The sequence below is a fragment of the Carex rostrata genome, chromosome 28 (assembly GCF_964058835.1).
Source record: "Carex rostrata chromosome 28, lpCarRost1.2, whole genome shotgun sequence".
Lineage (NCBI taxonomy): Eukaryota > Viridiplantae > Streptophyta > Magnoliopsida > Poales > Cyperaceae > Carex > Carex rostrata.
The window spans coordinates 1,399,913-1,413,076 of record NC_135945.1 but is presented as its reverse complement, the minus strand read 5'-3'; the positions used below and the strand labels follow the sequence as shown (position 1 = coordinate 1,413,076).

General features: G+C 32.5%; 1 protein-coding gene and 1 pseudogene across 1 annotated transcript; one reads left to right on the top strand and one right to left on the bottom strand.

The window, feature by feature from the left end:
• Window positions 1–1,612: 1,612 nt before the first annotated feature.
• Window positions 1,613–2,921, bottom strand: LOC144545485 (ricin B-like lectin R40C1). Its single transcript, XM_078294053.1, has 5 exons — window positions 2,805–2,921; window positions 2,604–2,714; window positions 2,145–2,468; window positions 1,931–2,053; window positions 1,613–1,834 (listed from the first exon to the last, which is right to left on the bottom strand). The coding sequence occupies exons 1-5, from the start codon at window positions 2,919–2,921 to the stop codon at window positions 1,613–1,615; spliced, it is 897 nt and encodes a 298-aa protein (XP_078150179.1).
• Window positions 2,922–10,290: 7,369 nt separating this feature from the next.
• On the top strand, window positions 10,291–12,671 carry LOC144545484 (protein STRICTOSIDINE SYNTHASE-LIKE 10 pseudogene; annotated as a pseudogene).
• Window positions 12,672–13,164: the final 493 nt, after the last annotated feature.

Genomic DNA, 13,164 nt, shown 5'->3' with positions numbered 1-13,164 from the left:
GACCTACTCAGCTGATTTTTCCTTCTATGCTTATGATTTTATACTCGTACGTTTTATTTTTTGCTTTTTCTAAATTTGTGTCTGTTATTATTTTGTGGTAAAAACATTACGGCATCTCCATTGATCTTATGGAAGCTAGTTAGATATGTCTTCCAATGTGGAAGAAATAGATTCTAGCATATGTCTTCCAATGTGTGGAAGCTAGTTAGATATTAATTATATTCTAGCTTATTAATTCTGATTCACAAATGAAATTTTACTGTAGTTATCGTGGATATGTATATATATATGTCATAAAAACGGATGTTCCTAGTGCGCATTCTATCAAAGGGTGTACACCAAGATCAGGCGGCCTACTGATTAGTTAGTTAATTAATTGAGTTGTAATTACATGTAGATATACTGCAGAGATGTAGTGATGAGGAATACTTTGTACATAACCTTTTTCTATCAATGAAATTGACAGTGTTTTCACTGTCCTTCAAAAATGTTGAACGAACCCTCGAAACACCCATACAAATTTTATTGGCTCCCCTCAGGGACGGATTAAGTGATAGTGAATGGAGGGTCATTAACCCTATTCATTTTCAAAATCTATGTGCTTATACATGATTTTCTATATAGTTTAGAGTAAAATGCTACGGGTACTATAAAATTCACCTCAATACACATCATGCAAATTTTATATGATTAACCCTACAATTTGTTTGTGTACCCATAGTTTGAAAGTCTGGCTCAGCCCTAGCTTATATCCTATATAAATATTCGAACTCCGTCACTTCCTAAGTTATAACACATTAGAGACCTATCGTGTTCATCTTAACAAGTACATACATCGTGTAGCACTGGAATCCAATATTAATCTCCAGATCAACCTGGTTTCAGAAGCAGAGAGAAATGGAATAAAAACAAACAACACCACACAATGATTTATTAAAACTGACATCATTACAATTTCACACATGAACTGAGAAACACACCTGATGACAAATGTTCTTATTGAAATACAAAGCATATATTACTGTTGCCAGAAACCAAATTTCATAAGAAACCATAGCTGAGAGTTCTTAATTAGCTTAAGCAATCCATAACACAATCAACAACTAATTAATTTCATTCATTACTACCGGCCCGGCTTGGAATCATCTTGCTGCTGTCAAAAAAAGAAGTCTCCCTTACTGGGGTCCCATTGATCGCCCGTGGTGGAAGCATTTCCAACATCTCACATGCTAAAGAAAGGAAGTCATCAAGAGCTGAGGATTAGGTTGTGTGACATATTTATATCTAACAACCAGTTGTGTCATGTAAGTTGCTTAATTACCCCATTTGGAAATATGAAATACATACTGGACTGGTGTTGTGATAGCTACTAGAACAAACTATCTGGTGCAATATAAAAATTGTTATAAAAAAGTAAACCTCTGTCAAAATATAGTCAAAATAGAAAGAACTGGATATGTTAAGAAAACATTGATAGAGACAGTTTCATCAAAAAAAAACATTGATAGAGACAGATCTTTCTGTTTTATTATTATAGGAAAACCAAGAGTAAATTATCAAAAAAGATGGCACAAGAGAAGTTATTACTTGCCAACAGAAATTTCCTAAAAACTCACACAATTTCTTGATATTTCCAATGTTGATCATAGCTATCACTCTTTGGCCGTAATGCTAGGAGTGCCTTGTTCGAGTCTGGCTGGTGCACATAAAATGCATGAAAGACCACCGATTTGTTGGTTTGCATTCTTATTTGTTGGAAGCCAAGATCCTTGCTGTCCTCTGTCCATAGGAGCGATACATCCAGATAATTTGGGTTGAATGGTGCCAACTGGACCTGAATGAGAAAGCTGTCAATATATTGACACCATTGCAACAAAATATTTTATTTTCTTATATAAAGGATGTATTATGTAGCTATGTGGATGCCTACTAGATATCCAGGGCCAAAACCATGCTTGATCGCTTTGCCTGTGGCTTTGTTAACCAATGCAAAGGACCGTCGATTGTCTTCATCTTTGACTTGGTTACCGTATGAAATATCTTTGATCCATGCCTGCGATTGTAACATATAATATGTAAGGTAAAACTATATTAATATTTATAAAGGAATTTAATAATAATAATGAAGGAGATATATGACCCGCCTGATATTTATCTTTCGAATCAGCCGGAGCCAACATTACAGTATCATCACGAATGGTAAGATTATAGCCCTCTTTGCTGCGACAGGAGATGGTGACACCCAGCTGGTCCTTATTGTTATATGTGAACTTCCACCATTCGCTGATGTGGGTCCCAGTCGAAAGGTCAATGATTCTACCATCTTGGATTTCGTGGTTGTTGGCGGTCATGTGGTAGGCGATGACGCTGGCCCTACGGATGTACCTGAAACTCTGGTCATCCTTCTTGGACTCAGTGAAAAGCACTGATTTGTCCTGCGACGCCACATCATATGGAACCAGACTCATCTAATTTGGAAAGAAGAAGGTAATGAGTAAAAAACCATACAGAACATGATCTAAATTTGTCAGAGATTTGTAATTTTATTTGCTCTGTAGTCAAGAAATATGTATGTGTCTAGAGGAAGAAAACTAAAGACTCACAGGACCACTTGTTCCGTTGTGCATGATTGCTTCATTAGTGGCTTTGTTGACAAGCACAAAGGCATGTTGACCTTCCTCGTCCATTGTCGCAGTATCCTTCCTAAACCATTGCTGCTCTCACATTCGAAATCATATCACATTAATATAAAACATGGTGATGATTGATGAAGATAGATTTAATATAAGAATCAGCTAGCTAACCTGGTAGGGATCATGTGGGATGGATTGAGCAATCACGACCTTACGACCATGGATGGCAAGACAGTAGTCCTCATCGGCTTTGTTGATGATTGTGAATAATGTTGGTTCGTTGCCCATGGTTATTGAGTTACTGAATGAAATTAAGTAGAAGAGTATATATAAACAAAGAAAAGGTTGTGAGTGAGTGAAGAACACGAATAGTTATGGGGTTTATTTATAGAGTTGGAAGAGTAGCCGAGTTAAAAGATCAGATAGATTAGGACTGCCAGTTCAGATAACTTCAAAATATATTTCTTATATCAAAACAAGAGTACAAGAGACTAGTTTTTCCTATTCCACGGCTTGTATATATTTCACTCATGCACTACTTCCTATAGAAGCTCATACCTCTATTTATATAATACATAAGTTGGTTAACTCTAGAACATTCATGATTTCTAAAGGCTATTATATATTACAAGATAATTTGAATTTGAACTCTTATGTAGGCAGCCCTCTTTTTTTTACTTTCTTTTTCTTTGAAGACTTCTAACTTCTCAAAATTGAGTCGATGCTCTCGATACAATAATTAAGTTTATAATTCAACACATCTACTTGTCAGATAAGCTGCTATAGATCAGAGGAAATACAAATAAAAATCAATCATAACATAAGATTGCTAAAATACAATATTTTGTGTATGGAAGTTGTAAATTTTGTTTATATTGTGTCTTGTAAATTTGGTTTATATATTGTAGATTTCTATGAATGATTTCCTACCAACACCGACTGTTAAATTGTGTGAAATATCGATAAAAATGGCCTACACCAATGGTCCATTCATATTTGTAGGATGAAACAAACATCCAACATGAATGGCTCGAACAAAACAAATGTCGATAAAAAACCCCAACACCGACGGTCTCAGTAAGAAACATCGACAAAACACATTCAACACCGATAGTTGGTTCACATTTAAACAGTAGATAAAAAAAATTAGCACTGATGGTTATGTTTCTAATAAACTGTTGATTTGTGCACTCTAGACCGACGTTTACTACGCAGAGAACCGTCGGTAATGGGTATACCTATCCTGTCGACGCCATCACTGACTTCTGGATAACCGATGTTGATTGATTTCCAACCGTAGGTGATATGGTATTCTATAGTAGTGACTTCTAATTTTTGTACTTGCTGTATAATTTGGATCGAAACAAGAAGATTTACTAGAAATTAATTGCCAAAACTTAGGAGTAACTAGTCGCCATATATATATAGGCAACTAGTTCATATATATAAAATAAAACATGAAGAAAAAATAATATCACAAGGCATATGCTCGCTGACCTTAAAAAAAAATATCATCACAAGGCTTTCGTTATTATAATATTTCCTGTTAATTTGGTACAGCCTTGAACTAAATAAATAAATAAATAAAAAATAATGATATCAAAGCAAAGCATCATTCCTTAAAATTAACAAAATGACAGATAACAGACTTGACCCACAAATAAATCCACATCTGACCACGACAGAATTCAATTTTTTTTTTTTTTTTTTTGGGTTCTTAACAGAATTCTAATTCCTCATACATATATAATGTAGATGGAGGAAAATTTTACAATGATGAAAATTTATTTTCTTCATCATTATTTATTTTTATTGAGAGGTAACACTTGATAATGATTATTTTTAAAATCATGGCAATAGTTTTTCAATCAATTTAAATAAAGTCGATAATTAAATAGTTTAATTTATAGGTAATTAATTTGTATTGACATATTGATCATTATTTGCATTAAAAGAAATATTCAGAAAATTATGTTCCATTTTGACAATAGTTGTTTGCATGGATATATAGATATTTATTAGTATTCGACATTAGAAGAAATATATCAGAAAATATTTGCAGTGATTCATATAACACAACTTACAGCAATAATATCAAACAGAAGTTATCATATAAATGTTATTAAACACATTTTCTGGAAAATAAAATTATTTCATTAATAGATATTTTCTTAGGAAAACATTGAAGTCAAAATAGTTTCTGATGTAAATAACAAAACTAAATGACCATAAGAAAAAATATATTAAAATTCCAAAAAAGATGCCAAAATAAAGTCAACTGAATTTAAACTTAATTAGAAATATATACATGTTTGATGGATTAACGGAGACCTAATTAAACTTGTTATTTTATTATTTTGGCCTTAAGGAAACAGCGTGATATATACATGTGGATGTCAATAATGTGAAAGATGAATTTGACTTTTTCCATGCAGTAGTTGAGATTGTGGTACAATTGGAAATAATTTAAGGACTGTTGTCTTTTTCTAGTTCTTTCCTTGAAAATGATGTTTTACCAGTATAATGGTAATGCCCATATCCATTTGCTATATTTTGCCCGATAGCAGAAACCTAGTATTATAATCTGAACTGCGCTGTCAACAATAAATTACTCAGTTATTTTGTCGTTTGTAATTTATTGAAATATTTACTTTTAAACCACTATTAAATTTGGATTGATTTAAGACATGTAATCTTGAGTCCGGCGCCTAGTATGATATTGGTGTTATATAACACCAACTACAAAATTGATTGGATAAACTTCAAACGACTAATATAAACTAATCCAAACCGTTCAAATCGATTTACTTTATGAGTGATGCGTTTACATGCAATATTTCTATATTTTCTAGTAATTTTTGTATCAAATCAAGCGGTCAAAAATGTTGAAAAATGAATGCATTAAAATTAACTTAAAAACTCACACATTTAACCGCTTGACTTGATACTAAATAAATTCGCAAAGTTATAAATTTTGCATGTAAACGTGCAACTAATGAAATAGATGGATTTGAACGATTTGTATTCACCGTTTGAAGTTGATTCGATATATTTTGAAGTTGGCGTTATATAGGCTGAAATGACACTATAATCTTTTCATCAACTAATTTAAAACAATAATAAAATCATCCTATAGAAATCCACCGATCGAGATAGGGAAGTTTTGTGGTTTACAAAAAAAAAATGAATTACCACAAAACAACCCCAAATCCTCCGATCGAGTCATGTCTCAGGACTCAGCAATGGAGTAGGGAGCGTTCCAATAGGTATCAAATCAAATTTAGTTTGATATCTGATCATGGTCGAGAGTTGTGCGCACTTGATCCACATCAAGGATAAAATGGATATTTTATATTAACTTAAATGAGTTGTATTGGAAAAATTCATAAATTGAATAAATTTGTGAGCTTTTAAAATTTATAAGGGTAAATATGATATTATTATTTTTAGAGGGAGAAATACTTAATTTCGAGATTTTTGAGAGGTTAATTTATACATGAAATTTGCACACAAAAAAAAAAAAAAAAATAAAACATGACAAGTACACCTTCAAAAGCGCACATATTTTTTTTAAAAAGTTCACATTGATTGACATTTGATTGTTCCAGCATAGAGTAGGGGGCCAAATCATAGCTAAACGGATTGCACACTAGAAATTAAAACAGGTACTGTACATATTGGATGATCTCTGCTGCCACAAACTTCCAATACAAGGAATACAAAAATTTATAACTCTTAAAGTTTTTTTCTTTTGCATCCTTGGTAGCCTCATTTTAGTTTTAAATTGATGCTATCCTAGTACAGTACACCTCCTAGGAATTGGAAATGAAAATGGATTTGATGACGAAAAAGAGGCGAGAGTCAAATTAAATCAGTGCGATTTGAAGGAGATGAAATCACGCTGTAAAATCGCCTCAAAATTTGATAGTATTTGACGCAATTTGTACGGACCACTGTGAAGAGACACTCCTAACCTTGTTCTCCCTTCTTTTTCGTTCGCCATCTATCGATAGTTTCACCTCTACGGTGAGTAATTTTGTTTGTTCTCTTCTGATAAAATGGAGTTTGGGTTGCGAGACACTCTTTGTTTTCTCTTTTGTTTTTAATTTTTTTTTCTTTTACCTTTTATGTTGTAAGCGTTAACCCTAAATGAATGGCATAAGTGTAAATAGAGATAAAAGTTAGGATTTTTTTGAAACCTGTTATACTGAATTCTTCTCGATCTAGTTTTTATTGTGGTCAGAAAAATTCAATTCTAAATCAATCATACTAAAATCAACTTTATTGAACTCTATTGAATTCTTGCAAAGATTGTTTCTGATCACAGTGTACATAAAACCTCAAATCATATAGAATCTATTAAGTCCTTCAAATAAATACATACTAATTTGACATGACACCAGCTGATAGGCATTGGAATGCCAATCAAGTCTTGTAATTTTATTATTCTTAAGTCAAGAATCAGTCTTTGATCTTGTGGCAAAATATAATATTTTATGCATGAAATGTTATAGGTTCGAAATTCAGATGAAAGTTCTCTTGTAATTATGTGAATATTACACAATTAATTGCGTTGATCTGTAATCTGTTCTAAAAAAATTAAATTAAATTAAATTAAAAAATTGTTCCTTAAGCTGACATAATGCATCACATACCATGCATGTTCGCTTAAATCAAGAAATGTCATCTTAGTTTGGGAATTGGAAACTAACACACTTGTTTAATTGTCATCTAATGCATGCGAGTACACCCAGAAATGGATTCATTGAGGAATTGAGCATCAGTCTTGTTGTTCATTCCCTTTTTTTCCTGTTACAACTTTTCAAGTCTGATACCATATGATCAATTGCAGAAAAAAATATATATAGTTTAGCAATTATTTATATCTCCAATGAAACATCTACAATTTTTGTTTTTGTTTTGCAGTAATGTATCCTTGATTTATAATTCTTGTTAAAATTATCAAGTTTAAATTAACAAATGTCAATGGGATCCCTTCGTTCCAGATTAAACGTCTCAAATATATAATTTCATATATATGTGCCTAAAAGGAAAATGAGCAGAAGGTTAATTAAAGCATGGACAACTAGTATATAAGAAATATCTACAATAAGAGCAGCCGCGCGCCAACCCGTCCCCTCCACCTTTCACTCCTTCATTCTACCCCTTCCATCTAGAATGAGCAGAAGCTTCATCTCCGACAGCAATATCTTTCCTTCTTTCTCGGCTCTACCTCTTAAAGAAGAGAAGAGAATGACGGAGAGGGGAGGAAGTCGAATCGAACGAACTTGAGAATGCAGTATCATTGGAGTTCAGAGCGTTGAGTCCTCATCTTGATCGGAACTTGATAATGACTAGATCCAGTTGTCATAGCGCAGTGATGGTCACAAAATTAAGCAGATTTAGTCGTGGAGCGAGATGAAAATTAAGGTATTAGAGTGATTATGAGTGTATAGAAAAATGATTAATTAGAAGAGTAAATGTAGGAATTTAGAGAGTGATTAATGGTGATTAGAGTAATTTTGAAATTTTCGTGAAAATAAAGAAGCAAATTTAGAAATTGAAGTCACTAAACTTGTTGTAAATATATTTTTTATCGATTGAATTGTTAGTAGATATTAAAATCACTAACCTTCAAATAAATATATGTACATTATATCAATAATACACATATACGGTCCTTTTGAAGGACGGAGAAAAATCTACTCATAATTCCTCAACAATGCAGAAGGAACTTTTTTGTAATTAAAGAGCACGTACTTGGGGGTTATATTTTATCTCACGCATACTGTAGGGGTTGATTTGCAAATTATAAATTTATAGAGATTATTTCAAAAAGTAAAAAAAAAAAAGAAGATTAGATTTGAATTCTGATCCCCTACAATAACTCAAATTTTGAGTTTGGATCCGTACCGTCCGATTTGCTCTAGCACAAATATTAAAGGGACTTCATGCACTCCACTTTGAACTGAATTGATTCGGATTCTAATCGAACAATACTTACCAAAACACAAAATTTTGATTAATTTAGGGGAACAGAAACATTAGATTTTGTGAACTAAATAGCAATAACGGCCTAAATATATAAAGTCTGGGCTTTAGTAGGCCAAGTGTCAGCCCAGTGGCCCACTATTCAGCCTCAAATAAGTAAAAAAAAAAAAAAAAGGAAATTTTTTAAAGTATAGTTATTACCGACCAAAATATCTGAAAGAAATACCCAAGTTGTTATTTGTTAAGCACTTGTACTCTATGATACTCACTTATTCGATTTTTTTTTAAAAATAGAATCAGTTTTGATTATTTTAATGAAATAAGCATTGTTGTTTTATATAGTTCCTATAAAAAGCAGCTCCACTGATTTTAGAGATCGGTGGAGAGAGAATTTAAATTTGGTTCAAGTCATAAATCGAATAATTATTTTTCCCTCCATTGATCTCTAGAATCGGTGGAATTGTTTTTTATACAAATCAAACCAATAGTGCTTGTTCTCTTAAAATAATTAAAATTTGATTCTATTTGAAATAAAAAATCCACTTATTCTTGTCAAAAATGTCCAAAATGCCCAAAATGTTTATAATATTATGTCTAAATTATTTGATCGATTGACATTTTACACAAAATATTATATAAGCACGAGTAAGACAGCTTGGACAGTTGGGCAAGAGATTAAATTAATTAATTAGCACATAAAATATTTCGGAAAAGATTACTAACAGATTTTAGATCGGAAACGTGTGGCCACCGTATTATCAGCTGGGATTCAATTCGAAATAAATAAGCATCTCAGAGATTAAAAAAATTAGTATACATCAATTGTTAGGGGCGTCAGTGGCACCTGTTTTATTCATTTACCCGATCCGATCCATACCGTATTTGATAAGACAGGTACAAGTAAGATTTTCTTTTTGTAAACTTATCAGATACGAATACGGGTAAAGATTTTTTTTTGTTATCTAAATAGGTAAAAGTGTAGGTAAAGCCTATTTAATTATAAAAAAATTATATATATTATATATTAATAAGTATTGAAAAGAGTACTTAATATTTGAACAAATAATTATACACGTGCATGTTGTGCAAGCGCTGAAACTAGTTCATTTGTATCTACAGAAAATCCTAGTCTTTTATGAATGAAATAAGGTACCAATATGCAACATACCACTTTACTATACATATGTGAAATAAATGTTTATGTTTTAATATTTTAATGTCTTATTTAATAAATAATAAAAATAATTATTATATTAGCATTATCTGTTATCTATATGTTATCGTTTCCGTTTTCCGATAAACATAACGGTTAAAAGTAAGGTACGAGTAAAATAATTTGTAGCAGATAATTATAAAGTATAGATAATTAGAATAATTTGTAATGGATGCGGATATAAAAATAGTTGCACCCAATCCTTATTGTATCCGTTGACACCCCTATTCAATGTGTACCCCACCGGGCCCCAACCAAGCTCATATTTATATATCTATAGAGGTACTTGCACAGCTGGATATATACCATTCTAAACCAAATTAAAAAAAAAAAAGGGTAAAGCAATAAGGCCTCAACCTTATATAAAAACCTAGCTATAAGTTGAAGACAAAAGAAGATGTCAAACAACATCATTCAAAGTAAAAACTAAACTCTTCCTCAAACAATATATATATGAAACCAAGGTACTTATCTTTCATTGCTGTTTTTGTTGCTCTTCTTCCTTTCAGTGTGGGTTATAAGACAAAGACCATTGAAGAATGCATTGTCGAGCTGCAGCTCCACAACGGGTTTGGTCCCGAGAGCATATCCTTTGATCGATTTGGGCACGGGCCATATACTGGGGTCTCTAATGGAAGAATCCTAAAGTGGCTAGGGGTTGAACTTGGTTGGAAGGAGTTCGCCTACAACTCGATGCATCGGTACGCAATCCTCATAAGAGAAAAATAAAAAATTACGCTATTATTTATGTTAGTTATGAATTTCATGTTTAATTTGCATCGAAAAGTCCCGGTTCTTTTAATCAGGCATTGTTAAGCGCTGAAAATCGGAACCAGAATTGGAATCGATAAGTTGGCTTTGAAGTCGGAATCGGATGAATTGGTAGGAATCGATCTAATCAGATTGGAATTAAACCCTCAATGCCGAAGAAAAGTAGGATTAGTTCAACTCATTCTTAAATGTTCCACATTGATCCATTTAATTTTTTTCTCATTACAGTGACCCAGATTGCGAGGGGGAAACCAGCGAGATGACGGAGAGCAAGTGCGGTAGACCGTTGGGTTTGCAATTCCACAATGCCACTGGAAATTTGTACATAACAGATGCTTCCCATGGCTTACTGGTAGTGGGACCAGAAGGCGGTCTGGTGAAAGTTTTGGCAAGAAAGGCAGGAGGAGATCCATTTAAATTTACTAATGGGTTAGATGTGGATCAAGAAACAGGTGTTGTTTATTTCACCGATAGCAGCGATCACTTAATTTTACTTTTCAATAAAATATTATGAATACCGTAAATTGATCCCGTGCTTTTTGTAAAAATAACTTCTTAATTTCGTAACTTCAAAATCCGCATCCACTCGAATTCATATCTTAATTTCCCGGTACGTACCGGACAAGAAAATCTTTTAGAATTAATGGATCTGGACCGACCTTTTTAACTTTGCACGGATCTCAAGGCACACATAAGACTGTCTCCGTGTACTATCCCCAAATAGACATCGGATTAAATTAATCTGAACTGTAAAGTTGTAAATCCCACCATCCAATACTTGGATCTGATCTTGTCCCATCAACTTAGTGAGTACATTTAGTTAGTCATTAATCTATATCAGAGTTCTAAATAGCGCTATTGATGTTATAGCATGCCATAGTGGCACAATATGACAATACCGTTATTTTTTTAACTGTTCCGTTATAACGTGATAAATGTTATTTAAACTTTTGATATATATATACACACACCTGATACATCATCCGACGCAATAGCATAAAAAAATGGACCAGTATGGTTGATTTCAGTTTCAATTAGCTCTGCCATTTTTTTTTCTCAGAACTGATGGATAGTAAAGATACTTTATTTTTAATTGATGTATATATGGTACATTTATTTGATTTCTTACACCATACTGTTCAAGTTAAAAGATTAAACGTATTGATGTACTATTTTTTATATAAATAAGGCGCATTATATATGTTATTAAATTTAAAATATCATTGGTAATACATCAAAATGCCATTATAGCTCAACTTATTTTTTTTAATTATTTGTTGAAAAAAATTTAAATTATATGAACAACACATATTATTTTCATGTTTTAAATTAAATTATATTTTCCAAGAAATGAACCATAAAAGAGAGATACTCTAAATTCTAAAACTATATTTACTACAAAATTAAACAAGTAACAGTAAGTTATAATAATAAAATATTTTTTTGTTTCAAATTTTCAATATTGATATTTGATAATGAGAATGAAACTGAAAGCTTTTTTTTTTTTTTCCAATTAATGCTCTGTCTTTACCATGTAATGGCTGATCCTTACTGAAACTAAAATCTCAATCTGACATGTAATGTATAACAGGAACCATCATGACATGATCGCTTCGAATGACTCGACTGGTAGGCTGATGAAGTACGATCCAAGGACTGAAAAACTCGCCATCCTGAAAAGCCATCTAATGTACCCGAACGGCGTAGTAGTGAGCCATGATGGCACACACCTCCTGATTGCACAAACCTCCTTGTGCCAGATCCATAAATACTGGATCAAGGGCCCCAAAACGGGTAGCTATGAGCACTTTGTCGATCTACCAGGTTACCCAGATAACATAAAAAGAAACCCAAGAGGGGAATACTGGGTTGCTATGGCTTCGACGAAGCTCGATGACCCAGCCGGCACTGTACCAGTGGCATTTAGGTTGAATCAGGAAGGCATGATTTTGGAGGCTTTGAATGGAGATGACAGTACTTTGATCAGTGAGGTTAGTGAGATAGATGGATCTCTTTGGATTGGTTCTGTGATTAATCCATTTGTTAGAGTGTGCAAGGCATAATTTGATAAAAAAATTGGTACCTATTTGTTACATATATTTTTGTCAGTATTTCAAATAATTGGTCCTCTAGTACGTAGGATTGTTAATTTGGACAAAAGAAAATTTGAAATATGTAAAGTGTCTGGGTGAAAAAGTAATTGATCCAAACTGTTGGATTAGCAGAATTAATTAGCTCGCTATTCCATTATTTTTCATTGAAATGTTGAATTAGCGACTATTTCGAATTTGAATTAGCTCGCTATTTTCGCTAACCCCACTCTCATCCAAACACACAAAATACCAAATAGTGTGCAACATGTATAAACATAACTTGTAAATCATTTAAATTTTAGAATTTGTAAGGTTTATAATTAATTTATGTTTCTTCCCTCCATTCTTCACATAAAATAGCAACACAAGCCTTATCATAAAGAGAACGACTTTACTGTTTTAACTTGTGACGAGATCAGAAGAAAAACTAAAAAAGCAAAGTCGGATTAGATGTGATCCTAAT

What these genes read in the sequence shown, in the direction of transcription:
- LOC144545485 (XM_078294053.1), bottom strand. Translation starts at nt 2,921, where the DNA reads ATGGGCAACGAACCAACATTATTCACAATCATCAACAAAGCCGATGAG. An exon ending in ACAACGGAACAAGTGGTCCT is followed by an intron (nt 2,469 to 2,603) that starts GTGAGTCTTTAG and finishes TTTCCAAATTAG; the next exon opens with ATGAGTCTGGTTCCATATGA. An exon ending in ATTCGAAAGATAAATATCAG is followed by an intron (nt 2,054 to 2,144) that starts GCGGGTCATATA and finishes TTACAATCGCAG; the next exon opens with GCATGGATCAAAGATATTTC.